Raw genomic sequence first — 26353 nt, forward strand, 5'->3', positions numbered from 1 at the left:
TGATAATACATTATAGTAGTAAGGGTAATGTTATAGTAACTAACATGAGCTCCTGGTTAAACCCTAACACACACCTAGAAACCCCACCTCCATTAGGGATATGATTACAAGAAATCCAATAGTCTAGCATTAATGGGACTGACTGGTTGCCAGATCATTGGAAATGGTGGAATATCAGTGGCCCTTGAAAATATTAAAAATTACTTCAAAGCTTTTTATTTTGTTATAATCTTAGAACTAAACATGTTATGGTATAGCATATAAATACAAAGTGTTCCGACATAATGTACAAACCGTCGGTCCTCTATACAGTATTAGGAATTACTTTCAGCGAAGCTGTAAATGGCCGTTGAACTTTTGAACAAGGTGGTTAAGCAGTTACCTACCATCCGGGAGACGGGAGTCCCGCCTGCCCAGATGTAAACATTCCAATTTGCTTTTGGCCATCATTGGGTGTGGATGTGTTTCTTCGCTCTCTGCCCTGACTTCCCTCGAGCTGATTTTCCGTGGTGGGGTCTTTTTCTTGTTGTTTGGTATTATGAAAGCCTTTGACAAACCCCGTAAGCTCTCCTTCCCCCAGTGTGTGTGCCCTGGGGTGTGCATAAGAAGTGTAATTGCTTTCGATATAGTATTGACAGAGACCCACACGCCCTGTGTCCTTCTTGCAGGGGCGTGTGTTCACGTATTTCACCATGTTCTGAGTGTTGTTCCTGAAGTTTGAGGGGAGGAGATAGTACTGAAGGAAGCCCGCCAAGGCGTCATCTGAGGGTTATATGCCCCTGATGACTCCCTTGGTGGCTGACCCGTCGGGATTGTTTCTCCCTCTCGGCAAGCTTCCCCTTCTTGCTGCCTCACCTTCGGGTGAGGACTCCCCTTCATCTTCTTCACTTGCTTCGTTGGGTGTTCAAGGCCGCGGGGGAGCAGACAATCAGGACATCCTCTCGGGCCTCTCCTCACTCTAGGGGGGAATCCTTTCCCCTGGAACGAGTAGAGACTCCCTTCATTGACCCGACCTTGTCTTCAGGTTTGGTGGTAGAGACTTCTCTAGGTGGGAAGGCTCCAGACCTTACTTCTACCTGGCATCACATGAGTCTACCTGGTGTCCTGTCATTGAAGGGCCTGCTGTCTCGTCTGTCTGGCGTTCCAGTGGTCACCCATGCCGCTGCTACTGCTACTATGTCTATAGTCAACATGACTCCCTTTGCTAAAATGCCAGTGACTGTCGCCTTGCACCTGCCTCTCGTCACGCTGTGCCGCTGCCACCTGGCCTCCTGGCCCTGCTATCCCTGTCAGGTCCCTCCAGTATGGTGACTTCATCTGTGCCCTACATCACAGTTCTTGCTCCTGATGTTCCTGCTGTTGCTGACCTCCGCTTCTACCCCGCTCTGGCTCCTGGCTCCTGGCTTACCTGGCTCCTGGCCCTGCCTGGCTCCTTTTCCTGCTCCACCCATGCCAACCACTTATGTCTCGACTCCTGGCTTCCCTGGCTCCACCTACCCCGGTCGCCGCTGGCTCGATTGTTGACGTCTCCACTGCCCTGGTTGCTCCTGCTACCCTGGCCCCCCTGGCTGCTCCTGCGTCTTCTGCTGCTCCCTCCTGGATGGGAATCTGACTGCCATCATGGAGAAGATGATGAAGAAGAAGTCAAAGAAGAGGTCTTGGAAGGTGTCATTGTCTTCGTCGTCGTCTGCTACCTCTTCCATTTCTTCTTCTGAGGCTCATTGGTCGAGGAAGAAGGCTGTCTCCTCCCCCCACCAAGAAGTCCTGCCCTGGTACTTCTAGGGGACTGCCTTCCCTGTAGAGGGATCTCTGGTCGGCTCTCCCTGGCCTGCAGGTCAGGGAACCGAATTGTTGACCCCCAGGTCAGTCGTTTTGGGAGCTGAAGGTGTGCAGACCTCGGTTTGCACACCTGTTGCCATGCCGAAGAAGTCCGCTTCTAAGGCTGGCACTGTGTTGGACATTCGTTTGCGAGCCGCCCCAAGTATCCGGGTCTCTAAGGAGACTCGGGCATCCCGGACTGATACTGGAGAGACCTCTCTCCGTACCGACATGGGCACAGGACGAGAGAAAGAGCCTAGACATGCAGGTGTCTTGGCTCTTCCTGCTGGCACTTCCTCGAGTGCCAAGCAAGGTTCCTGGGAAGGTGCTTCAGCCTCTCGAGTCCTAACACCTGGTGAGACGGAGTAATCCCCTGCTCAGTCTTGTCACGAGGTTCCGGCCTCGAAGAAAACTGGGGCCCATCTAAAGGACAGCGCAAGTTCTCGCCAGCCAGTCACGTGTTTGACTCCACCCAGTCCCCGGTCACGTTTACATGGCCAGCCTCATGAACCGCTCCACTCTCCTCAGGACAATGCTTTACCGAGGCGGAAGCGTTCTCCTCGACCCCTAGTTGCTGTCATCACCGAAGGTTGGTGACCAATCACGGCCCGCTGCTCCTGCTGGTTCTGCCAGCAGGACTGGCGGGGGTGCCCAATCCTCCTCACCTGTCCCCTCAACCTCCTGGGCTTCCCCTAGGGAGCATGAATTGGACAGGAGGAATTCTGTGAGTAGATCTTGCGGGAATTCACTACAAGGCTTACACTTGGCCTCAGGTTCTCAGATCAACCAGATCACACGCCTGGCGTGGTGCAGGAAGGGATCCCAGGGTCAATTGAGCTCTCCCTCCTGCCAGGAGAGTAGATCGGGAGGACTGCGCCCTGGAAGGACTCGAGGGTCCTCTTCCCCAGGATGCGGACACCCCCGAGATACAGAGGACTTTTGCAGAGGTCATTGCACTGATTCATCAGCACAACGACATCGGGGAAGGGACTGCTGCCTCGTCTGTGGATTGTCCTTCGCTCCTTGAATCCTTCTGGGGTCCAAAGAAGGAACCCAAGGTTTTGCTGGGGCTGCTGTGGTCCATGCTTGCTGAGGGGTTCTTGACCAAGTGAATAGTCTTGTGTCAGAGCAAGACAATTCGCTTCGTTCGAACTGCTTAGGCAAGTTGCTTCCCCCTCCTCTGCCTCGACAGAAGCGATTCTGCACGCCCTCGGAAGGAGCATTGCTGCCTAAACAGGTTGACCTGGACCTGGCCCATCTAGGCTTACTGTAGAAGGCATCTCCCTTTCCCAGCAACCTTGGAAGCCACCACCATGGTGACTCTCCAGGCAGTCTCCTGGTTGGATCTGTGGTCATTCACAGTATCCAGAGTGGCTGCCTCCTTGGGTGCTATCATACCTGGGGAGGACTCCGCTTTCGGGAGACTGCCAGTCTGGATGTAGAGCCATCTCCTACCTTGCCCACCAGACGGCAAACCTGTGGGCCAACTGGATCACCGATAACTGATCCCACCAATAACTGGGGACTGTCTGTACTTCTATATTTAATTTAGAAAGCATTTTGTAAGCTCTCTTTTCATAAATTAGCTCTTATCTATCTGTCCCAGCATTAACAAGAAACAAAATAATTTTGTAGCTATGATATTTAATTCAATCAGTGTAAGTACAGTATGACATTTTATAATCAATCCACCCTTCATGAATTAGACAATGTAAAAACAATCGAATGTTTGAATGAATTCAGTAAATAAATATTTTTCTCTGTGGTGAATGAATTTGTAATGTCATTTATATTAGGAATAATTCTTTTATTAGTAAGTCTTACATTGGAAATTCATTTCCAAAGATGTATATAAGGGCCAAATTATTGACTACATGCCCAAGCAAGTGTTTTTTTTAGTTGTGATTGTGGGGAAGGCAGGAAGGTTAAACTTGCTTGGGTCTTTCTTGTGGCTTGAGTCTGATGGCCACAAAGAAGACAGAGGTAAGCTGACACTTTTATACATAAGCAAGCATCATAGATCCCCTCTAGCTCTCAGAAAAGCTATGAATAAACAACAAAAGTAAATAAGTCCTTTTGTAAATAAGTTGTGCCTCGTATTAAATCTTAATATAAAAAAGTTATGCCTCATATTAAGCATCTGTGCACTTTGAAATATTATGAGATATTGAGTAATATACAAAAGGCACTGTAACAGATAAGCAGTCTCACATAGGCTACTTAAAGGTTGCTGACAGGACTGTAAGCATTAGCTTCTTATATGGTAGATTTCAATATTTTTGGAAGTATATATAAAGATAATGAAAAAATTAAAAGATTCCAGAGACTTGCCTTGTACAGTATAACAAAATGCAAGGTATATGAAGTGGCACAGAATACTAGGGTATGTATTTATCAGTGCAAGCCTAAATACTTCAAAAGTTTTTTCAAGTTTACTGTTGTTTCCAAGGTTTTCTGTAACTACAATCATGATTTGTGAAGCCTTAGGCCCTTTTAATGCATTTGCTGCATAATATATATTGTGTGATTCCATATTTTTGCCGTGGTATAATTGGTAGTGTCTTTGCTAGTAAAACCTACACAAGTGGTTAGTGTGAAGTTCTAGAGTGTGTTCAGACTCTTCCCAATTTTTCATCCTTGTTGGACAGCTTTGTAACAAAGTAAAAGTGTCATAGTACTAAGTACTGTACGAAGGAAAAATTCTTAAGCAGTTATAGTCAAACTTGGTGGAATCAAGAAAATTTTAAACACCATTCAAGCATGGAAAGGAAATGAAGAAATCATGTATTTGTATATACAGCATATATATAATTATTTTAGAAGTTTTAAGTGGAAACAGAAATCCTAAGTTTTAAACAACATTTTGAATTGAACCATAAAATTAACATTTGTCTTAGAACCATATGCTGACCCCAGTGAAGGTTATATCCAGCGTAAAAAAACTTATGTGTGAATATATGTCACTGTGAAATCTCAAACTGAAGTTTGTATCTTTTTATGTAAGGTTTTTTGATACATTGTGTATTTTTGTTGTTACAGTAATTTACTTAACCCTTAAACGCCGAGCCTCTGATTTAAACACGCCTCGTGATGCTGGCGGCGCTGGTGAGTTAGCGCTGAAGCAGAAAAAACTTTTCAAAAATCACAGCACGCTTTAGTTTTTGTGATTAAGAGTTCATTTTGGATCATTGTTTTGTCATTGCCTGAAGTTTTAGTATGCAACCATCAGAAAATGGAAAAATATCATTATATATCATATATAAATATTGAAATATATGACAGCGCAAAAAAATTTTTCATATATAATTTTATACAAATCGCCAGAGCAAAACGGTTAAAGCTAACGGTTATTTTGTTTTTATTTATATTTTACACTAAATTGCGATGATTTTGGCATATAAATAAATTGTAAAACGATCAGCAACACAGAGAAAATATTATCACAAAATGATGCATGAATTTAGAACGCTTCGGACGTAAAAAATGTTTTTTTCAAAATTCACCATAAATCGAAATATTGTGCAGAGACTTTCTGTTTGTTGAAAAATGAAGCTAATTGATTGAATATTACTATACTGTAAGTGTTTTAGCTATTAATTGCAGCTTTTTCACCATTTAAATTAAGTTAAAAGGACTCAAAGTCGAATTTTTCTATTTATCGTGATTTATATGAAAGTATTTCAAAACTGATAAAAGCTACAACCATGAGTTATTTTCTTGTTGTATTGTATGAAATTGCGCACATTTTCATATATAAAACTTTATGTAACGACTAATATAAAACTGCAAATATAAATAACAACGTGATTTAAAGAATTTCTGAGATGTTCGACCGAAAGTTGCAGCAAAAGGATTAAGGAAAATGTTTTTTAAAAGTTCACCGTCAATGGAAATATTGTGTTAGAGACTTCAATTTATTGCAAAATGAAGGTAAACGATTGAATATTACTAGAATGTAAGCGTTTGAAGCTTATAATTGCATTTTTACCATTTTCGTCGAGTTAAGGTTTGACCAAGGTTGAAATTTTGCAGTTATCGTGGATTTATATGAAAATATTTCAAAAAACTGATAAAAGCTTACAACCATGAGCTATTTTCTGTTGTATTCATGAAATTGCACAAGCATTTTCATATATAAAAGTTTATGTAATCGACTAATAAAAACGATGCAAACATTACGACAACATGACGTAAAAGAATTTCTGAGATGTTGTTCGACAGACATAAGGAAAAGTTTTTTCAGAAATTCACCATAAATCGAAATATTTGCTAGAGACTTCAGTTTGTTGCAAAATGTACATGATTGAATATTTACTAGAATGTAAGAGTTTAAGCTTATAATTGCGTTTTTTTGACCATTGGGTTGAGCTAAATCTGACTGAAGGTTGAAATTTTTGGCAGTTATGATTTATATGAAAATATTTCAAAACTGATAAAGTTAGCAACCATGAGGTTATTTTTCTGTTGTATTCTACATGAAATTGCGCACATTTCCGTATAAAACTTTATGTAACGATTAATATAAATGAATTTGAAAAGAATTTGACCGGACGTAAAGAAAATTTTCACCATAAATCGAAATATAAAACAGTTTACAAAATGAAGGTAAATGATTGAATATTATAGAATGTAAGAGTTTTTTAGCACAATTGCGTTTTTGACCATTTCGGTCGAGTCAAAAATTGACCGAAGGTTGAAATTTTGGCAGTTATCGTGGTTTATATGAAAATATTTCCCAAATGATAAAAGCTAAAAACCATGGGTTGTATTTGCTGTATTTTACATGAAATTTGCATTATTTTCATATATAAAACTTTATGTAACGTTAATATAGAACAGTGCAAAATTACGACAAAATGAAAAAGAATTTCTGAAATTTTCGCCGAGTTGCGGGCGTAAAAAATTTTTTTCAAAAATTCACCAGCGTAAATCAAAATATTGTGCTAGAGACTTCCAGTTTGTTACAAAAGGAAGGTACATGATTGAATATTACTAGAATGTAAGAGTTTTAGCTTACAATTGCGTTTTACCATTTCGTCGAGTCAAAGTTGACCGAAGGTTGAAATTTTTGTAGTCGACGACGGTGCGTCCACTTGGCACCAACAGACAATTTTAGTCGACGATGATACGCCCCCCAGTAGGCGTTTAAGGGTTAATAAAACACTGTCAGTATGGGGATTTGAGATGTTGTGGTCCATAGTGGTTGAAAACTATTTGCAATGCTTTCCATTATCTTCTTGCTTCATTAAGTCTTCATGCATACATTTGTTTTTATATTTAATAATTTTTGTTTATTTTGCAGAAATGTAAGTTCCTGGAGATTTAGTATATACAGTAATATAATTTAAGAATCGTAAATGTAAAGAGTGACTCTTCAGTATACAGGTTGCATGATTTTATTGGTACATTTTTCTTCAGGTCAGGTTTCAACACAGCGTACTGCCTTAGAGGCTCGCAGGTACCGTGACCAAATCAAGGAAGGAGTAGATGCCTTTATCGAACAGATGGTAGTGAGACGGGAATTGGCTGACAACTTTTGTTATTATCAAAAGAATTATGACAATCTTGATGGAGCTTTTCCATGGGCAAGGAACACTCTTGAGTATCATAGGTAAAAAGGAATGATGTTATTGCTGTACTATTGTCCACAAAAGTTTTTAGTTCAAATAATTAGACTTTTCTGAAATGTATGGACCTTTAAACAAGAATTGGTCTTCACCCCAGATGAAATTGTAAGTCAAGTACATCAGCCAATGCATACAGTTTATTTCTACACAGAATGCTGTATGGCATTAGTACTTCATAAACTTACAAGTATCCTTACCCCTTACTTTCCATGATCTTTTATTGTTAAGTGGATTTTCAGTTTGAGTGATAGGAGAAAGGTAAAGCAGGAATTATTGTGATAATTTTAATTTGTAGTGAATATTAATGCAACAGTTGAGGATGCAAGAAAGGGAGCAAAAATGCAAAGAATGAAAAGGCATTCAGGACTTGATATTGGGAGTTGCACTGATGAGTTTCCAAGAGTGATACTTGAATGGAAATGGTAGAGTTGCGGTATCATGCTTAGGTTATTAGATAGCAGTACCTTACTTTAGTAGAGGTACAGCTATGTAATTTAGTGATAGATAAGGGTAAGATATACATGACTTTAAGGATTGAATAGATAGAATAAGTGTTTTTATGCCTAAATGCAAAGGTATAAGGATAGCAAGAATCATGATGGAAGATGCCCTGAGAATACCTGGAAAAATATATGAAATTGTGTTGATTTAGAAAGTGCACTCATGTATAGAAGACTTCGTAAGAGGAGAGCGCTAGATGTAAGCAAACGGTAAGGTTGAGTATCGGATGTTTGTTTATATTTGAGTATGAAGCTTGTAGAATGTATAAACAGGAGCTTGACTAGTTTAGTGTTAAGTATTCCTGGGACCATAAAGGTAACTCTTTTGAGGATGAGCAGTGGTAACACTATAAAAATTTATTCTTTAACATGAAATTGTAATTTCAGTTTTTCCGCAAAGATCTTCAACTTGTTGTGCATTTGAGTCCAACTGCTTTAAGGCCTTGTCAAATGAATGCTTGTTAGATTGTGTGTTAGATGTACTGCCTTGCCTTTGTATCAGCTTGTCTTGGTGATATTTTTGCTCGGTGTTTTGCAAAACCTTTCATATCTCTAAATTATGTAAATCAAGACTTACATATGTCGAGGAGATACTGTCAAAAACTTCAGGTTTGTACATGTATATATAGGAAAATTAAAGTGATCCTGAATTTCTAATTTTAGAAGAATTCCTTTGGTAAACAGCTCTCTGGAAAACATCTCCATTATTTTTTTGGCTGATTTACAAACCTGGAATTTATGATTAGGTCTCACTTTATGAACTTATGTAGTTTATATATATGGGGTGTCAGAGAAGGGTGAGCAGTACTATGCCTCATTAACTACTGTGCTTGGTGTGACAGCCTCTAAGGTTTGCAGTGCAATTGCCGTAAAATATTTGTTTGTATGTTGAGCATTGAGTAACATGGTTTTGCAATCAGATGATAAAATAGCACATACAAAAATAGGCTCCAGATTGTAGGTGTCGTGGATATTGATGTAGTGTTCATTTTTTATCAAATCATAGGTTAGACAAGAGGCGCTACATATATTCAAGAGAGCTATTCCACGAAGGCAAAACTCATGATGAACTATGGAATGCCGGACAAGTAAGTGTGATACTTTCCCTGTTGTGTTGCAAAATGAAAAATGTTGATTCTACAAAAGGAATTAGCAAATTAAGCATATGTTTGTGTAAAGACAAAACATTGCCTTGTATGGTGGTACTCCTGTGAGAGAGGTCCGAAATAATGAGCAGGAAGACAAGTACTACTGGTTTATTGATGAAGCGACCCACTTATAAAGCGGCGTGCGGACGTCTGTGTATACGCAGAGACCACGGGTACAAAAATTTACAGGTGACCTGAGGTCAAACTATTTCTCTACACAAAACAGGACAGGTACATACAGAAAACATAACGATTAACAATGACTGGTTGGACATAAAAATACTCTGTCACATATATGTGGTACTAGGTCAAATGAGCTAATAATAAATATACAATTCACAATAATGATAATAAGATTGTGTTTGTCTGACCCTAGGTCGCATGTGGAGGCACCGCAAAACACGGGATGTTCATCACAGAGAACCCGTTGAGTGGGGACTTTACAATACTCCTCCCCCAAGACGTAGGTAACGTCTGATCAAAGCAGGTATCTGCTGGGGTGGCGGAGGGGCCCCCGGCTTCTCGATGCCAGCTGGGGGCATTGGTCGTTTTCTTCGGTGCCCTGTGGATGGGTGTGTTGGGTTGCCCTCCTGCCTGGTCTCGGGGCCTTCCGGGGATGCCCATGATGTTTTCTTGTGGACGGGGCGGGCTGTGGGGGCGCCACTTCTCCTGCGGGGGGGCCTTTGGGAAGTGCCCCTGACGTCTTTCTCCAGAAATGCGGGCTTGAGGCAGTCTATCTATACCCAGTCTTCCTTCCCGTGGACGGCTACCCGGAATGCCTTTTTGTTCCTCTCAAGCATGAAGAAAGGCCCCCTGTAGGGCCTGGTTAAGGGTGGACGTACGGCATCATCCCTGACGAAGACGTGGGTGGCGGAGGACAGACCAGGAGGCACGAAGTGGGACGTCCTGTTGATATAATTATGTCTGCCGGCAGGGGGCAAACTTCCCAACCTAATCGCGGAGCCTGTGTTGTTAAGTCGTCCTGGTCCTCTGTGATGAGGTCCCCGGGACTACGAGGGTCTTCCTGAAGATCTTTTCTGCTGTGGACGGGTCGCCATTGGCTCTGGGGGCGGTCCTCAGCCCGAGGAGGACCCAAGGCAGCTGGTACTTCCAATTCTTGGGAGGTGCAACGAGCCATGAAGGACGCCTTCAGGGACCTGTGGAACCTTTCCACCATTCCATTGGCTGCGGGGGTGCTGTGGTGAGTGGTCCCCAGCAGGCGTGCCAGGGCGGTCCACAGCTAGGACAGGAAAGCAGCCCCCTGTCCGTAGTTATATGGTCCATGACACCGAACCGGCTGATCCAGCTGGAGAGGAGGGCCTCTGCGCACGCACTTGAGGTGGCTTCTTCCTTGGGCGTAGCTTCAGGCCACTTGGTGGAGCGGTCGACGACTGTTAGAAGGTATCTTGTTCCTCCTGCTGGGGGAAGAGGACCCACTACGTCGACTTGGATGTGCCCGAAACGTCTCCCCAGCTGGGGAAAATCGCCCACCCCAGATTTGGTGTGCTGCCCTACTTTGCTGGCCTGGCACAGTATGCACTGCCTTGCCCAGGCCGTCGCGTCCTTCCGTATGCTGTGCCAGACGAACTTCTACGCCAGCAGCCTGGCCGTCGTTCTTCCAGAGGGGTGGGACAGTCCATGGATGATGTCGAAGACCAGCCGACGACGGGAGGTGGGCACCAGTGGGGGTGGTTGGCCAGTGCTTAGGTCGCTCAGCAGTGTTGGCCCTCCAGGGCCGAGGGGCACGTCCTTCCACTTCAGCGACGTGATGGCTGTGCGGTAAGCTGGAGTCCCTGGGTCAGCGGCTTGTTCGCGGGCGAGGTCCTCGTAGTTGATTCCGAGCTGCACTGCATCGATTTCGATCATCGAGAGGGCGTCGGCTACTGGGTTCTTCTTGCTGGGGAGGTACTTGATGGTGCAGGTGGACTCCACGATGGCTGCGAGGTGCCGCTGCTGCCTGGAGGACCGTGCATCCCCCAGCTTTGTGAAGGTGTGGACCAGCGGCTGGTAGTCCGTCCAAATTGTGAAGGGCTTACCCTCCAGGAGGAACTTGTGGTGGCGTACCGCCTGGTACACCGCGAAGAGTTCCCTGTCGAAGGTGCTGTAGCAGGACTCGGTGGGGCTGAGTTTTCTGCTGAAGAAGGCAATGGGCTAAGGGGATCGGTTGACGAATTGTTCCAGGACAGCCCCGCAGGCGATGTTGCTGGCATCCGTCGTCAGCTGGAGAAGAGCGCTGGGGTCATGGTGGGCCAAAGCTGTTGCTCTTGGGTAGAGGGCCTTCGTCAGGGGAGAAGGCCCTTTGCTGGTGAGCCCCACTCTAAGGTCTTGGACGGTCCTGAGGATCTCCGTCAGGGGGCCCATGGTGTGCGTGATCCCCGGGATGAATCTCCTGTAGTAGTTGACCATTCTGAGGAATTCTTGTACGGCCCTGACGGAGGTAGGGGTGGGGGACCTGACGATGGCCTCGACTTTCAATGAAACTGGGCAGATGCCTCTTGGGGGTATCTCGTGGCCTAGGAATTCCTCCTTATCGACGCCGAAGGTGCACTTGTTGAACCTGACGACGAGGCCACTCTCCTGCAGGTGCTGCAGGACCTTCCGGATGTGCTGTAGGTGTTCCTTTTGGGATCTGGAAAAAATTAGGATATCATCGCCGTAGCAGACACAGAAGTTCAAGTCCCCCAGGATGCTGTCCATCAGTCTCTGAAAGGTCGCCCCTGCGTTCCTCAGGCCGAAGGTGGAGAAGGCGAAGACGTAGAACCCAAAAGGCGTGACGATGGCGGTTTTGGGGATGTCCTCTGGAGCTACTGGTACCTGAAAATATGATTTCAAGAGATCTAACTTTGAGAATATTTTGGCCCCGCAGAAGGAGGCTGTTAGGTCCTGCACGTTTGGTAGAGGGTAGTGGTCGGGTTCTGCAGCGAGGTTGAGCCGCTTGTAGTCGCCGCAGGGTCGCCAGGTGCCATCCACTTTCTGTACCATGTGAAGGGGGAAGGCCCACGGGCTGGGAGCCTTCTTGCATATGCCCATCTGTTCCATCTCGGCAAAGGCCTTCTTGGCCTCCTGAAGGTGCTGTTGGGGAAGCCTCTGGAACTTTGCGTGCATCGGGGGCCCCCTTGTCTTGATGTGATGATATATCCCGTGTTTGGCAGGGGCCCCGGGCACCTGACGAAACTCGGGTTTGAACACTTCGGGGAATACCTTCAGGAGGGAGCCGTACTGGTGGGGAGCAACGGATGAAGGACTGCGTTTTATTAGGAGTCTTATGGTTGCTAGTTTAGACTATCAGTAATATTGTTAAATGTTCAGTACCCAAAGAAAATAAATTTGTTACTTAACTTTAATGTGTTTATTTCAGTATCACTTTAGCTTAGTAATAATGTGTTATGGAAATTCCATAACGTCTAAGTTGAATAATATATATATATATATATATATATATATATATATATATATATATATATATATATATATATATATATATATATATATATATATATATATATATATGTCCTTCAAATAAGGCATATATGCTTACCCATACAAAAAATGGGAATAAAAAGCACGTTAAAAGAAAAAAGAAGATATATATATATATATATATATATATATATACATATATATATATATATATATATATATATATATATATATATATATATATATATATATATATATATATATATATATATATATATATATAGTGTATATATATATATATATATATATATATATATATATATATATATATATATATATATATATATATATATATATATATGATGTTATTTTAGTATTACTTTAGATTAGTAAAACTTATGTGATGAAAAAGTGTGATCTTATTCATGTTATATAACTTGTATGTAAACCAGGTTCATTGTTATGGAATGTTAAAGGGAAGTTTCATGTTTGAATTTTTAAATTTTTAGATTGAACTCATGAAGCATGGCAAAATGCATGGTTATGTGCGTATCTACTGGGCAAAGAAGATTCTTGAGTGGTCAGCCAGTCCTGAAGAAGCTCTAGCCACTGCAATATATTTAAATGACAGATACAACTTAGATGGGCGTGATCCAAATGGATATACAGGTTAGTGGGCGTGATCTTTATTTAAACTGTGTTATTCCTCCATATTCTTAGTCTCTAGGAACTATTTCATTTATCTGAGATTACAATTTTAGACACAAGGACAAACATACCTTAAAGAAGCATAGATTGTTGTATTTACTTTAAAAGGACTGATTTAGATAAAAAAAAAAAATTGTATACTTTGTGCATGTTAGCATGTATTTTCCAATGGAGGACAAGGTAGCTAAATTAGAGTTTCATATTATATTTTTAGAGAAAACTCTATATGGTAAGTGAGCTTAATCTTTCAGTAATGCAGAGTGTACCTTAGTTTAACCAGACCACTGGCCTAGGGCTGGCCCGAAGGATTAGATTTATTTTTCGTGGCTAAGAACCAATTGGTTACCTAGCAATTTGACCTACAGCTTAATGTGGAATCCGAACCACACTATAGCGAGAAATGAATTTCTATTACCAGAAATGAATTTCTCTAATTCTTCATTGGCCGGTCGGAGAATTGAACGCCGGCCCACCAGAGTGCTAGCCGAGATTGATACCAACCCATCCAATGAGGAACTGGTCAGTAATGCAGAAAATAATGCAGAAAATTTGGACATAGATGAGAAGATGGAATGCAGGTTGACTATCTTCACCATCATTGTTTTTTTTATTTTTGGAGGTATGCTCGTCAACCCTCCATTTATTTATCTGACTGGCCCCACAGAGCTGAAAAATTACCAAAATGCAATTTTTTTTGTATCCTTTCTTGAAATAATACAGTAAACTCCCCATATTCACAGCGGGGTGTGGCACCCCCCCCCCTCCCGTGAATAGCTAAAATCTGCAAATACTTAAAACCCTTCTAAAAATACTTAGAACTGCCTATTTTGATCTCAAACACACAGAAAAAAAATATAAAAATGCTTATGCAGGTATTATCCTGCTTACGATGGGGTTAGGTTCCAAACAAACCCATCGTTTGTTGAAAAAAAACGTATCTCGAATATAGCGTAGCCTACACTAAGGTATTCAGTACCATGTGTACATATATGGTAGGCTAGCGTACACTATAAAGTATACGCTACGTATACGGTATAGTAATTATTAATATCAGCAAATTGTGGAGGTTCATGCAGATTGACTTATTATAATTCAGTACAAATTGAATAACAAACAAGAATTAGCTTAGCCTACATTGTACTGTACTCTGTATTCACATATTAATATCATATTATACAAACATCAACATAATGAATATGCATCTTTTCCATGGATCTTTTAAAATGTTATGCTTTACTTCATTGTATCCGGTAATATTGTATATACTGTACCATATTCTTATATTGATTTTTTTATTATAGATTGCAATCATAGTGATCACTGTTTTGGTTTGGATATCGATTACACAGTAAGTTTATTTCGCCGTATTTAACTCAGTTCAGAGCACTTTTCTTGCTTCTAGTTAGCGTAAATGGATCTCTGGGTACTTTATTTTTATGGGGCAAGGGTATTTTTCGTTATACGAAGTGTTTTTAAGTCAAAATATAATTTAAATATTTCTCGTTGTGAAATTAATTTAGCTTTTTTTCATTTATAGATGATGTTGGCCGTTTGGGGGCATGTTTTTTGTGTAAAAAAAAAATCAAGATTCCATTTGCTAGTTTCACTTGATTTCATCATAATATAAGCTTTACGTATTTATCTTTTATCAGTATGAAAACAGCAGTAATATGTGTTCTTTCATGCCCAGTAGTTTTGATTAAAATACTTTCTAATTTTATTTACCGTCAAGTTTCATCCATGTTGCTGATGCACAATAATTTATAATCATTAGCAACTTGAACATTGTTTTCTCAGCTTCAGCTACAACTTGCAGCTTAAATTTAGCAGTATATTTCCTTGCCAATCTTTTATCTATAGCGAATAAGGGTATAATGTAAAAATATATCAGTCCCATTCTACTCAACGTCATTTGTAACATAACTATGGTAATTGTTTACTGTACAATGGTTGAAATACAAGCAACACTGCTGTTGTTATCTGATTCGGTTATAAGCTAAACAACAGTTGCTTATTCAGTTGTTTATGGCTGTACACATTTACGCAGGAGTATAACGTTACTAACAATACTTTTATCATTCTCTTTTACTTTTTAACTAGAAGATGGGATAAAGAGGTGGAGGAAAAGAAGTTGGTCTATTGTAATTTGGTCTCTCTCGCTGCCTGATTGTACGCTGCTGCCTGCGCCTGTGCAAAATTTAAAAATATTTTATAAATATTGCCATATTGGTATTCATTGTTTACCCCATCGCAAAATTGAATTATTATAAGGCGAATTATGATAACTCGAGCACTACCTGGGTACCTAAGTATTTTAATAGTTTTATCACAAAAAATGCATTTAGTCATGAAAATGATATGAAAATACAGTATTTAGTGAATAGCTCTCAGTGAAAAATAACGCAAATGGGCAAATTTTCCACAAGTAATGTGTATATATGTCCCATAGAGAAATCCACAAAGCATGAGAACACGAATATGGGGGTTTACTGTATTGCAGCATATTAAAATTAATTTTAATTTTGTTCATATGTTGAGAACTATACAATAAACCCCTGGTATTTGCGGGGGATGGGGACCACAACCCCCCGCGAATAGTTAAAATTTGCAAATACTTGACTCCCCCTCTAAAAAACCTAATATAAAAATGCTAATACATACAGTAAATGGTTATTTCTAGAGTTTAAACCTTAAATATAACAAAATCATGCTCCCAAAGCATTTTAATTTAATTTAAAAGTTAGTTCAATACCCTACTGTAATTCATATTTCATTACAGTACTGAGAGAGAGAGAGAGAGAGAGAGAGAGAGAGAGAGAGAGAATGGGGGTTGTTGTCCTTACGTTAAATATCAGGAGAGTGAAATTGTTTAGCAATTATTTTGGAGACAGAAAGAATAACATGAGAGAGAGATTGTGTTTGTTCATACATATTATGACAAAAGAAAGAGAGAGTAACATTGGAAGAGAGAGAGAGAGAAGTTATTTTTATGTTAGATATGGAAATTCATGATTTATGAAGGAAAAAGAAAGAGAGAGAGATTTTTCAGTATTCTTGACCATCTGTGGGCAACAACATTACCTCCCCTTTGTGGTCTATGTCAATATTTCAAGTTAATTGACAGGTACTTGCACCCCCCCCCCTCGCTCTGAAGAATCTGAGAAAAAGCCTGGGAATTATCTGTATTTGTTTAAAATTTTTAATAATTTACCATACAATTACAAAAAGGTTGTAATTATAGCCATGGAAAATCTGAAAAAATTAATAACAAAGCAACATCACGTTTATCTATTAAGCTGCAGTTTACAAAACAAATAAACATATGTTACATATGCATAAAAATCTATCTTAGTGAGAAGGAGAGAGAGAGATATGAAATATAAAGAACATAATTTAGATTAGATTAGACGAGAGATTTTTCAGTATCCTTCGTAAAGTGTTTAATCACCAAGTGGCAACATTTATTTGACCACTGAGTGGCAACATCCTCTACCCTTGCTGTCATTATGTCAAGATATTTGGCATATTTGACAGGTTACAACCCCCCCCCCCCCCTCGCTCCTAAGATTTTGGAAAAAGATAAGGGAAAGAATTTATATTGAACTAAAATCTTACTAATTCGCTATATTTTCTTTAATGAATTGATATGTTGCTGTGTTTATTACATTAATATTTGAAAATTAGTAAATCATTTATTTATCATACAAAACAAATAAATATACATATTACAAATGCATAAAAATTCTCTCAACAAATAAATATACATATTACAAATGCATAAAAATTCTCTCATCTCAGTAGAGAGAGAGAGAGAGAGAGATTATTATTATTTTATTATTTAATGTTATTTAATCTTATTAAACTTAATATTTGAAAATTAGTACTGTAAATCATTATTATATCATAAATTGTATATGTTGGTACAGTACAGTATTTAGTCACGAAAGTAATATGACAAAATGGAATATTGCTCTAGAAAAATATCCGCGATTGGGTGAGTTTTCCTGCATATAATTTATAGATAGATTCAGCAGAGAATTCCGCACATTGCTGAGTCCGTCAAGATGAAACTTATAAGTTCTCTCTACCTAATAATGCTTCAGTATTCATAGCTGAATTGTGTGCAGTTGCATCAGCTATAAAAGTAATTAAAAATAATTAAAGAAACACCATTCAATAATTTTGTGATTTTAGTGACACAAGAAGTGCTGTAGAAGCTATTCATAGTTACTAATAAAAAAATAAATGATTTCTCCATAAGTTGTATAATAATCAGAAAAATGTAGAAATATGTTGTATCCCTGCCCATGTAGGGATCAAAGGGAATGAAGAGGCAGATAAAGCAGCCAAAGGAGCAACCCACATGACAAGATCAAATGTGAATATCCCTGTTACTGATTATGTAACACACATAAAGGTGGGTATCATAAATAAATGGCAATATACATGGAATGAAGAACCTGAAAATAATAAACTAAAACAATTAAAACCAAATGTTAAAAAATGGAGTTCATCATATCAGAGAGAGACACATGCACAAGTAATTCTGACACTTCTCAGAATAGGTCATACTTGTCTGACACATGGACACTTAATGAGCAGCCCATGTGGCCCGGCTCCCGAGCTCTCAGAGTGCAAGGTGATAATAACAGCCAGACATGTGGTGGGCAAGTGTCCAAAGTGTGACCAACAGCGGCTGTCAACTTTTGGAAATAAATCAGTGAAGGAAATTTTGTCAGAATCTTTTACATTTTCAGTCGTTCCGATTTTGATGTTCATTAGGAACTGTGATTTAATTAGTAAAATATAAAAATAAGTAAACAGTAAAAGCACGAAAACCCTTATAACACATGTCAAATTTTAAAAAACAAAATTTTAAAATATTACTTAACCTATTCTGAATTTTAATATACCTTTTCAGTGTGTATGTATGGAAGCATGAGTAAATATATTTATTTTGTGTGTGTGTGTTCCAGTATGAGAGCATGTGCCTATGTGCAGTTTTTAATTTCATTTTAATTCGTTCATCATCATACTGAATAACCTATTGGGTCCAAGTGCTTGGCCTAAGGCCTGGACCTGGTATTTTATTCTGATCCTTCGGGCCAGCCCTGTGAGAGCTGAAAGTCAGCTCAGTGGTCTGGTTAAACTACTTTAATGATAAATAAATAAATAGTGTGAAGGGTCAGGTGGTGAATGCTTTGGTGGATACAAGGTGTTCTAGAACTGTTGTTGCTCTAGGTTTGTGAGGTCAAGAGTGGTAGACCGCATGAGGTAGTTGCAGTTGATGGTCGTGAGGTTGTGTGTAAGGATGAGTCAGTTTTGTCAGTGTGTGTGCAGTAAGTTTAGCAAGTTGCATAACAAACATCATTTTGGCATTGATAGATAATTTTATTTAGCACAGTTAATTGATCCTGCAATGAAGAGAGATGATGTTGAGAAATGCATTTGTGCGTGTTTGCAGTGCATATCGATTGATCCAGCGCCTGTTAAGCATGATCCTGGTGAGTTAAGTGTTGAGAAAAATTGGTGTAGATTAGCACTAGATGTGACACATTACAAAGGAAGGAGTTATTTGACAATAGTGGACTGCGGGCCAAGTAGATTTGCTGTTTGGAGAGAGATTGGGTCAGAAAATGCCAGAGATATTTGTTGAGATTCTGTGCAGATGTGTTAGGAGAAAGGGCCTCCTGATGAAATTCTTCTAGATAACAGTACTGCATTCAGATCTTTTCCATTTGGAAAGTAATGCATGGCGTGGAACATTGAGAGGCACTATAAAGTGCATATCAGGCTTCTGATAATGGGATTGTTGAATGTCACCATCACACTATGAAGTGTTAAGCAGTGTGAAGCAATCAGGACCCTTTGATGATAGTGTTTTGGTATAACCTTTCAGCAAAAAATGGCATTAGTGCTGAAAGTGCTCCATGCAACATGTTATTAACTATGCTTGGAGACATCCAGAGGTGCAGAATAAGATTGATAGAGTAGCTGAATCTGCTGTACAAATTGGTGATGAAGTTTTCTTGAAGCCTCCTAATCCAAAGTGCACTTCTAAAAGGGGAAGGGGTCATGTGACAAAGGATGGTTCGACAGCGGCAGCCTCTGTTTGGATGTGGGATTATGTGATGCATTGATAAGTAAATCGGGGGGGGTGTGTTTGGAGGAAGAAGAAGTAGTAGTAGTAGAAGGAGGAGGAGAAGGTGTAGAGGTAGGAGAAAGCAGTAGTGAAGTAGTGCGTGTGCATTTTTTGTTGAGGCTTAGGAGAGGGCAGTTGAGAAGGGAAATCTTTCCATTGAGTTAGGTGGTTGCACTGGCCAGTTTCAGTTCGCTTCAGTTGCACTGTAAGTTGTATCAGTGGTCTATCTTGGCAGCAGTCACAATTGCCTCAGGTGAGTGTTCAGCTGTCGGAGCAGAGATATAAGCTAACCTTAACAGTAACCAAATATCCAAATAATAAAATTTATTATGAAAATTTATATTTTATTTTATGGTAAAAATTGTATTCAGTTGTTCTTGTCTTACTGAGGAAATAGTAGCAAATGCAAAAGGGCAGAAATTAGACAAAAGTATAAAAACTCAAAAAATTAAAAACATGTTATGTTCATGAGAGTAAAAGTAATGGAACAGAGTAAAGTAGCTATACAGTACAAATAAAAGTACACAAAGCAGCTGAAGTTTAGTAGTAAAATGGATGTTATATGAGAAAAATTGAAGTGCATAGCAAATTGAGTATTCCAGTTAGATACCACCATTAAAAATTCCCCAGAATAGGTCATCAGAGATCACAGTGCAGACTTGAAGATAACAGAAGACATGATTAAGGTGAATGCTGAAGCTGCACTATAAGCACGTCACCTTATATGAAAGCATGTCAAAGTAAAGAGATAATTTGAGAGTTGGAGATGGCTTCCTGCATGGAATAGTGGGCCTTGCCTGTCACTTACCATTGCTTTGTTATTTTCAGCATCTCTTGAGTTCTTAGTTTATCTTCATATAACTCGGCCACAGGGTAGAAGTAAAAATAAAGGAGCTTGGAGTTTAGTGTAAATTCACTAAAATTTTGTAACAAAGACTGTTTAGCTTCATGGATAAATTGTGTTCAGATAAATTACATTATAAATTATTAATGAAGGTATTTTTGTTGGCAGGAATTATGTGGTGTATATGTGGCGTTCATGATCGCCAGTTTCCAGAACGACCAATATATGGCAAGGTTCGCTATGTTGGTTATGAGGGGTACAGGAAACGGTTCAATGTTGATCTCTTTGTTTCAAGATATGGGGCGAGGAAGCACAGATATAATCCCCCCTATTGAAGATGAGAAAACTTACATTTCATCTTTCACAGAAATGTTCGTGTCAGGCATTTGAATTAGTACGTATGTACAGAGAACAATTTCCTTTGTTCTTTGGGAAATTCTCATCCGTCCTTCCTTTCCGATGTTCGATAGAATCTCAGTCATTAATATTATTGTTGATTCTTATGTATTTATACCGTAAGTGCATCATCTGACATTATTTCATCCAGGATGAAATAACTCTGACCTATCACAATAAAAAGAGCACATTTTTTTAACTTTGTTGAGTAGAAATGAAGCTATGATAGTCATTTAGATATTTATTTCTTTGTTTAGTGTATTTAATGTTATGAGTGTTTATTCCTTTATGATTTTTATATACTTCTGTTCAAACTTTGTATACTCTTACTGGTGTGTGGAAAACTATAACACTTTTTTATAGAATAATGGTGAATTGTGACCATTCAGAGAAAGTAAACATCATGTATAATTTCATACTTCTTGAGCTCTGAATGTCCCTAGACATTCCATTCCTGAATAATAATTAGAAGAATATCTTCTGGTGGCCAATTGACAGCAACCTGGACCTACATTTTCATGTAGGTGTGAACCTTTTTCATAGCTGATTATAGCTTTTAATTTTTCTTGTCATGCTAGTTTCCCTATTTGGAACATCATTTTCTATTTTGTAATATGCATGAAGATTGTTACTCATATGAAGTGATTTTTATTGGTAAACAATGAAAAAATTTCACCTGTGTAAGTGTTCTCTATTAATGGTGATCAGTGCTTCACCGCATCACTACCTGTTAGTAGCTTCATCTGAAGCACAAATGCTTTTTTGTGTATCACATTTTGTGTAAATTGTAATTTAATAATGTCTTTCTCTAACAAGACAACAAGTGCTATCAGGTACTGCCCTGTTACCCTCTTTACCTTTGCTGCTATCACGTGCATAACTGTTTTGTATCTATATGCATTAATTGTTAATAAATTGTTTGAATATATATATACTATATATATATATATATATATATATATATATATATATATATATATATATATATATATATATATATATATATATATATATATATATATATAAAATGATATATATAAAATTATATATATATAACCTGTTTATATACACATACATACAAACAATTTGCCATATATTTCCGCATATAAGACGACGTTTAAATCCTAAAATTCACCCCTAAAAATTGAGGGACGCCTTATACTACCGTTCTAAAAACCAAACCTTGAATAATGCTAAGTGATGTTTATTGGTAGGCTAGCCTTGGCCTTGCTGAAATAACCACTGACATACAAGAAAAGATTCACATTATGAAATAAACTGATAATAAAGGTAAGAAAACCATATTTAACTTATATATTATTGGCATATTTTCATAATAAATAGGCTATTCAAGGAATCATTTCAGATCAATGAAATCAATGTTTATCTATGCAGCCCGGCTTAGAACTGTAAACATCGAGTTATGGTTGCGCTCACAGTAACCTTTGTCTTCCAGTAACCTTTCAGAAATTTTAATAGTAATGCAATTGTGGTAGTAATAACACTTGGGTTAACAATATTTGTTTTTAACTAAAATTCATTATCATTTTGGTGTTGAGTAACTGTTTAGAACAATTCGGTAATACGGATGATAATTATTGCACATATCGTGTAATTCGTATTGTAGTTAGTGGTTGTTTGTGATTGGCGATGAAATGTAAAGGTAATTAAACCATTTTTACCTTATATATTATTGGCATATCTTCATAATAAATGTCCTATTTGAGTAATAATTCCATATCAGGGAAATCAACTTTTATCTATGCAGCCCAGCTGAGAAATGTAAACATCAAGTTATGGTTGCGCTCACAGCAACCTTTATCTTTCGGTAACCTTTCAGAAATTTTAATGGAAGTGTAATTACAGTAGTTTAACATATAGGATGACATAATATTCGTTTTTCATTAAAAATTCAATATCATTTCATATTCATTTAGAACAATTCAGTTTTACGAACAATAATTATTTACAGGTGTTGTCCTATGTATGATGGGGTTAAGTTCCAAAAAAACCATCGTTTTTTGGAAAAACTTATCTCAAATGTAGCCTAGCCTACACTAGGGTATTCAGTACCATCTATACATATATGGTAGCCTAACCTACACTATAAAGTATACTCTACATATATGTATAGTAATTATTAATATCAGCTAATTCTGGAGGTTCATGCAAATTGACTTATGATAATTCAATACAAAGAGAAATTGAATAACAAACTAGAATTAGCTTAGCCTACACTATGGTATATCGTATATATATAGGATAGCCTAGCCTACATATACTTTATATTCACAAATTAATATCATATTATACAAAACATCAACATAACAAATATGCATCTTTTACATGGATCTTTTAAAAAGTTATGCTTTACTTCACTGTATCCAATAATATTGTATGTATTCTCATATTGCTTTTGTATTATAAATTGTAGTCATAGTGATCAATGTTTTGGTTTGGAAATCGATTAAGCGGTAAGTTTATTTTGCCGTATTTGACTCAGTTCAGGATCTCTAAATACTTTATTTATATGAATCTCTAGATACTTTATTTATATGGGACAAGGTTATTTTTCGTTATACGAAGTGTTTTTAAGCCGAAATATAATTTAAATACATCTCGTTGTGAATTGAATTTAGTTATATTTTTCGTTAATAGATGACGTTGGCCCTTGGGGCCAAGTTTGTTTTGTGTAAAAAAAAAAATCAAGATTCCGTTCGCTATTTTCATTCTGTTTATCTTTTATTGCCGTGAAAACAGCAGTAATGTGTGTTCTTTCATGCCCAATAGTTTGGGTTAAAATAATTTTCAATCCAATTTTATTTACAGTCGAGTTTCATCCATGTTGATGCATGATAATTTATAGTCGTTAGCAGCTTGAACATTGTTTTCTCAGCTTCAGCTGCAACATGCAGCTTAAATTTAGCAGTAGATTTCCTTGTCAGTCTTTTTTCCATAGCAAATAAGGGTATAATGTAAAAATATATCATTCTTATTCTACCTAACGTCATTTGTAACATAAATACGGTCTTTGTTTACAACCGTACGATGGTTGAAATACAAACAAAACAGCTGTTGTTATCCGATTCGATTATTAGCAAAACAGCAGTTTATGCAAGAGTATAACGTTACTAACAATACTTTTATCATTCTCTTTTACTTTTTTAACTAGAAGATGGGATAAAGAGGTGGAGGAAAAGAAGTTGGTCTATTGTAATTTGGTCTCTCTCACTGGCCGAATGCATGCTGCTGTGTGTGCCTGCGCAAAACTTAAAAATATTTTCTAAATATTGTCGTATCAGTATTAATTGCTGACCCCATCTCAAAAATAGAACTATCGTAGGCGAGTTATTGCAACTCAAGCACTACCTGTACAATAATTATCGTACATTATCGTATTGTTGTTAGGGGCACGGTTTGTGGTTGGCAATGAAACGTAAACAAAACAGTGGTTTCCCTTTTAGGCAACGTGTACAGAAAAAACATGATATAGGATCGGCTTTGTTATTTCGTCCATTTTGAATTTCTAAGGATATATTAAGTAAAACAGCATTTGTAATAACATCATCTTTACATAACCAATATTTCATGATATACCTGTTATTGCAAAAGCTGTCCTGTACGCAGATGGTTTTGTAATTTAGCAGTCATCTGATACTGCAGATATGGGATAATGAAAATTTGCCATAATTTTTTACCTCATCTTATCTAAAGGTCATCTTATTACACGGAAATATACGGTATTAACATTGCATTATTGCATATATTATATATATATATATATATATATATATATATATATATATATATATATATATATATATATATATATATATATATATATATATATATATATATATATATATTATGCCCTCTGTGATGTCGTTTGGACTTACCCTGAAGAGGATCTCGGACTTTGTAGCATTGGCCAGCATCAAGGTTGAGGGTGAGCATCTCTCTCTCTCTCTCTCTCTCTCTCTCTCTCTCTCTCTCTCTCTCTCTCTCTCTCTCTCTCTCTCTCTCTCTCTCTCTCTCTCTCACACAGACACACACACACACACACACCTTGCATCAAACAAAGACTAAGGCTCAATGAATTAAATGCTGTGTTATAAAAACTGGAAATTTAAAGAAAGCATAACTGCAAAAACTAAGAGTCACAAATTATGGTTTCTCACAAAATCAAAGGAAACTATGACTCAAATTAGAGCGGTAACTGTTCAAATCAATTGAATAAAAATTCCCAGACCAAAAGTCACCAGTGACAGGCATTCATGTCACCAAATAATATATCAATAAAATGGACATGATCACTAAAAATAAATGTCACATAGTCAAGTAAAATACGCCATTCTCCAATGTTCAGTGTCCTCACAGGACCCAACCAGAATTCCTGTCAAGAGAAACACAGTTCTTGTTAAATCCCGGTTCATGGCTCATAAAAAAACATGTGAAACACAAAATAAACAAATGCATAGTAATAAAATACTCAGAGAGGTTCACTGCAATGGAAAACATGGACTCTGAATAATGCCTGAAAAAGAAACGAGTGTTAGTAAGTGGTCCTACTTACTTTCTATAGCCATTGGGAAGCCATCACCTCACAGTATTGTAGTGGTCTTAATCACATAACTCCAAAAGGAGTGATAACTATCAGGCTGTAAATTGAAGTGAATTGACTTTCTATCATTCCTCTCTAATAAAGCACATGAGAACACATCAATGCACACATTCACTTGTTAGCCCCTCCCTCAGAGTGTGACATCACCATCACGCTCAATGTTCGATACAAGGGTACAAACCTATGATGTCATAGGTGGCCTGACCACATGTATACTAGTCTTCTGAACCCAGAGGTATCACGAAGTTTTCATCACTTGAACATGTTACTCCCATGCTCCTGGTCATGGCCAGAAGCAATGCATCAGGCAAGTTGAACATCTGCTGAATGCTGAACTCAGCTTTCCAACAATGCAAGTGAACTCTCACTGTCTGTATGTGCAAGGAATGTTAACACCAGCATAAAAACCACTTGCTATGGATAGGACTTCTCACACATGAAAAGCTGTATTTTCATAGGCCAGCAATTAGTCAGCGTAACCAGTTTGTGTCACTCGCTCATGAAAAGCAATATTTTCATAGGCCAGCAATTAGTCAGCTTAACTATTTCGTGCACCTGCATAAATGCTGACATAAAAATACCTGCCCAGTGTATACTTAATAGGAGCTCAGTCCACCTACCACTGGGCTCCCTTGCCCAGGTATAACAGGTTCACTCGGGGCCAGCTCAGAAATCATGAAAAACAACATACACTGAATACGAAGGCTGCTTGTCCTTTGGGCAGCCAATGTCTGTCGTATCTAAAAAAAAAAAAAAACAGCGGCCACTGTCACGGCTGTAATGAACTCTTCATTGTAGAGCGCATCTCTTCACATCTTGAACTAATCTCCTGGACGGCCTGCGACTGTACCAGCCCAATTTGAGCGTGACGCATGCGAATCCTTTGCGTGGAATGGACATCTCTGAGCAAAAGATGGTGATTGTAGGCATCCCGCCCGTCATCACCCAAAAAGGCTATGGATCCCCTCATGAAGGCGAAGGTGTGGAAGCTTGCCGTGTAAAGCATAAGGCTCCCATATCCAAACTTTATCTGTTGTAGCTCATAGGAGCCATTCTATGGTGGCACTATGAGAGAGAGAGACAGAAAAAGATCAGGGAAAACAATTATTGAGCTAAAATCCTACCTAAT

General features: G+C 38.5%; 1 protein-coding gene across 4 annotated transcripts in view; it reads left to right on the forward strand.

Moving 5' to 3' along the window:
- The window catches only part of LOC136835337 (deoxyribodipyrimidine photo-lyase-like), a 71613-nt gene extending 50139 nt beyond the window's left edge, over positions 1 to 21474 (forward strand). For 2 of the 4 annotated variants that reach the window (XM_067098703.1, XM_067098700.1), the window contains exons 8-11: positions 7237 to 7429; positions 8952 to 9033; positions 13023 to 13182; positions 20376 to 21411. In XM_067098703.1, coding sequence (XP_066954804.1) covers positions 7237 to 7429; positions 8952 to 9033; positions 13023 to 13182; positions 20376 to 20542 — 602 coding nt within the window. In that variant the 3' untranslated portion in view covers positions 20543 to 21411. Of the gene's footprint in view, positions 1 to 7236; positions 7430 to 8951; positions 9034 to 13022; positions 13183 to 20375 lie in introns of all 4 variants that reach the window. The other 2 variants (XM_067098704.1, XM_067098701.1) reach the window with 1 other exon arrangement.
- Positions 21475 to 26353: the final 4879 nt, after the last annotated feature.

The sequence above is a fragment of the Macrobrachium rosenbergii genome, chromosome 55 (assembly GCF_040412425.1).
Source record: "Macrobrachium rosenbergii isolate ZJJX-2024 chromosome 55, ASM4041242v1, whole genome shotgun sequence".
NCBI classification, from domain to species: Eukaryota; Metazoa; Arthropoda; class Malacostraca; order Decapoda; family Palaemonidae; genus Macrobrachium; species Macrobrachium rosenbergii.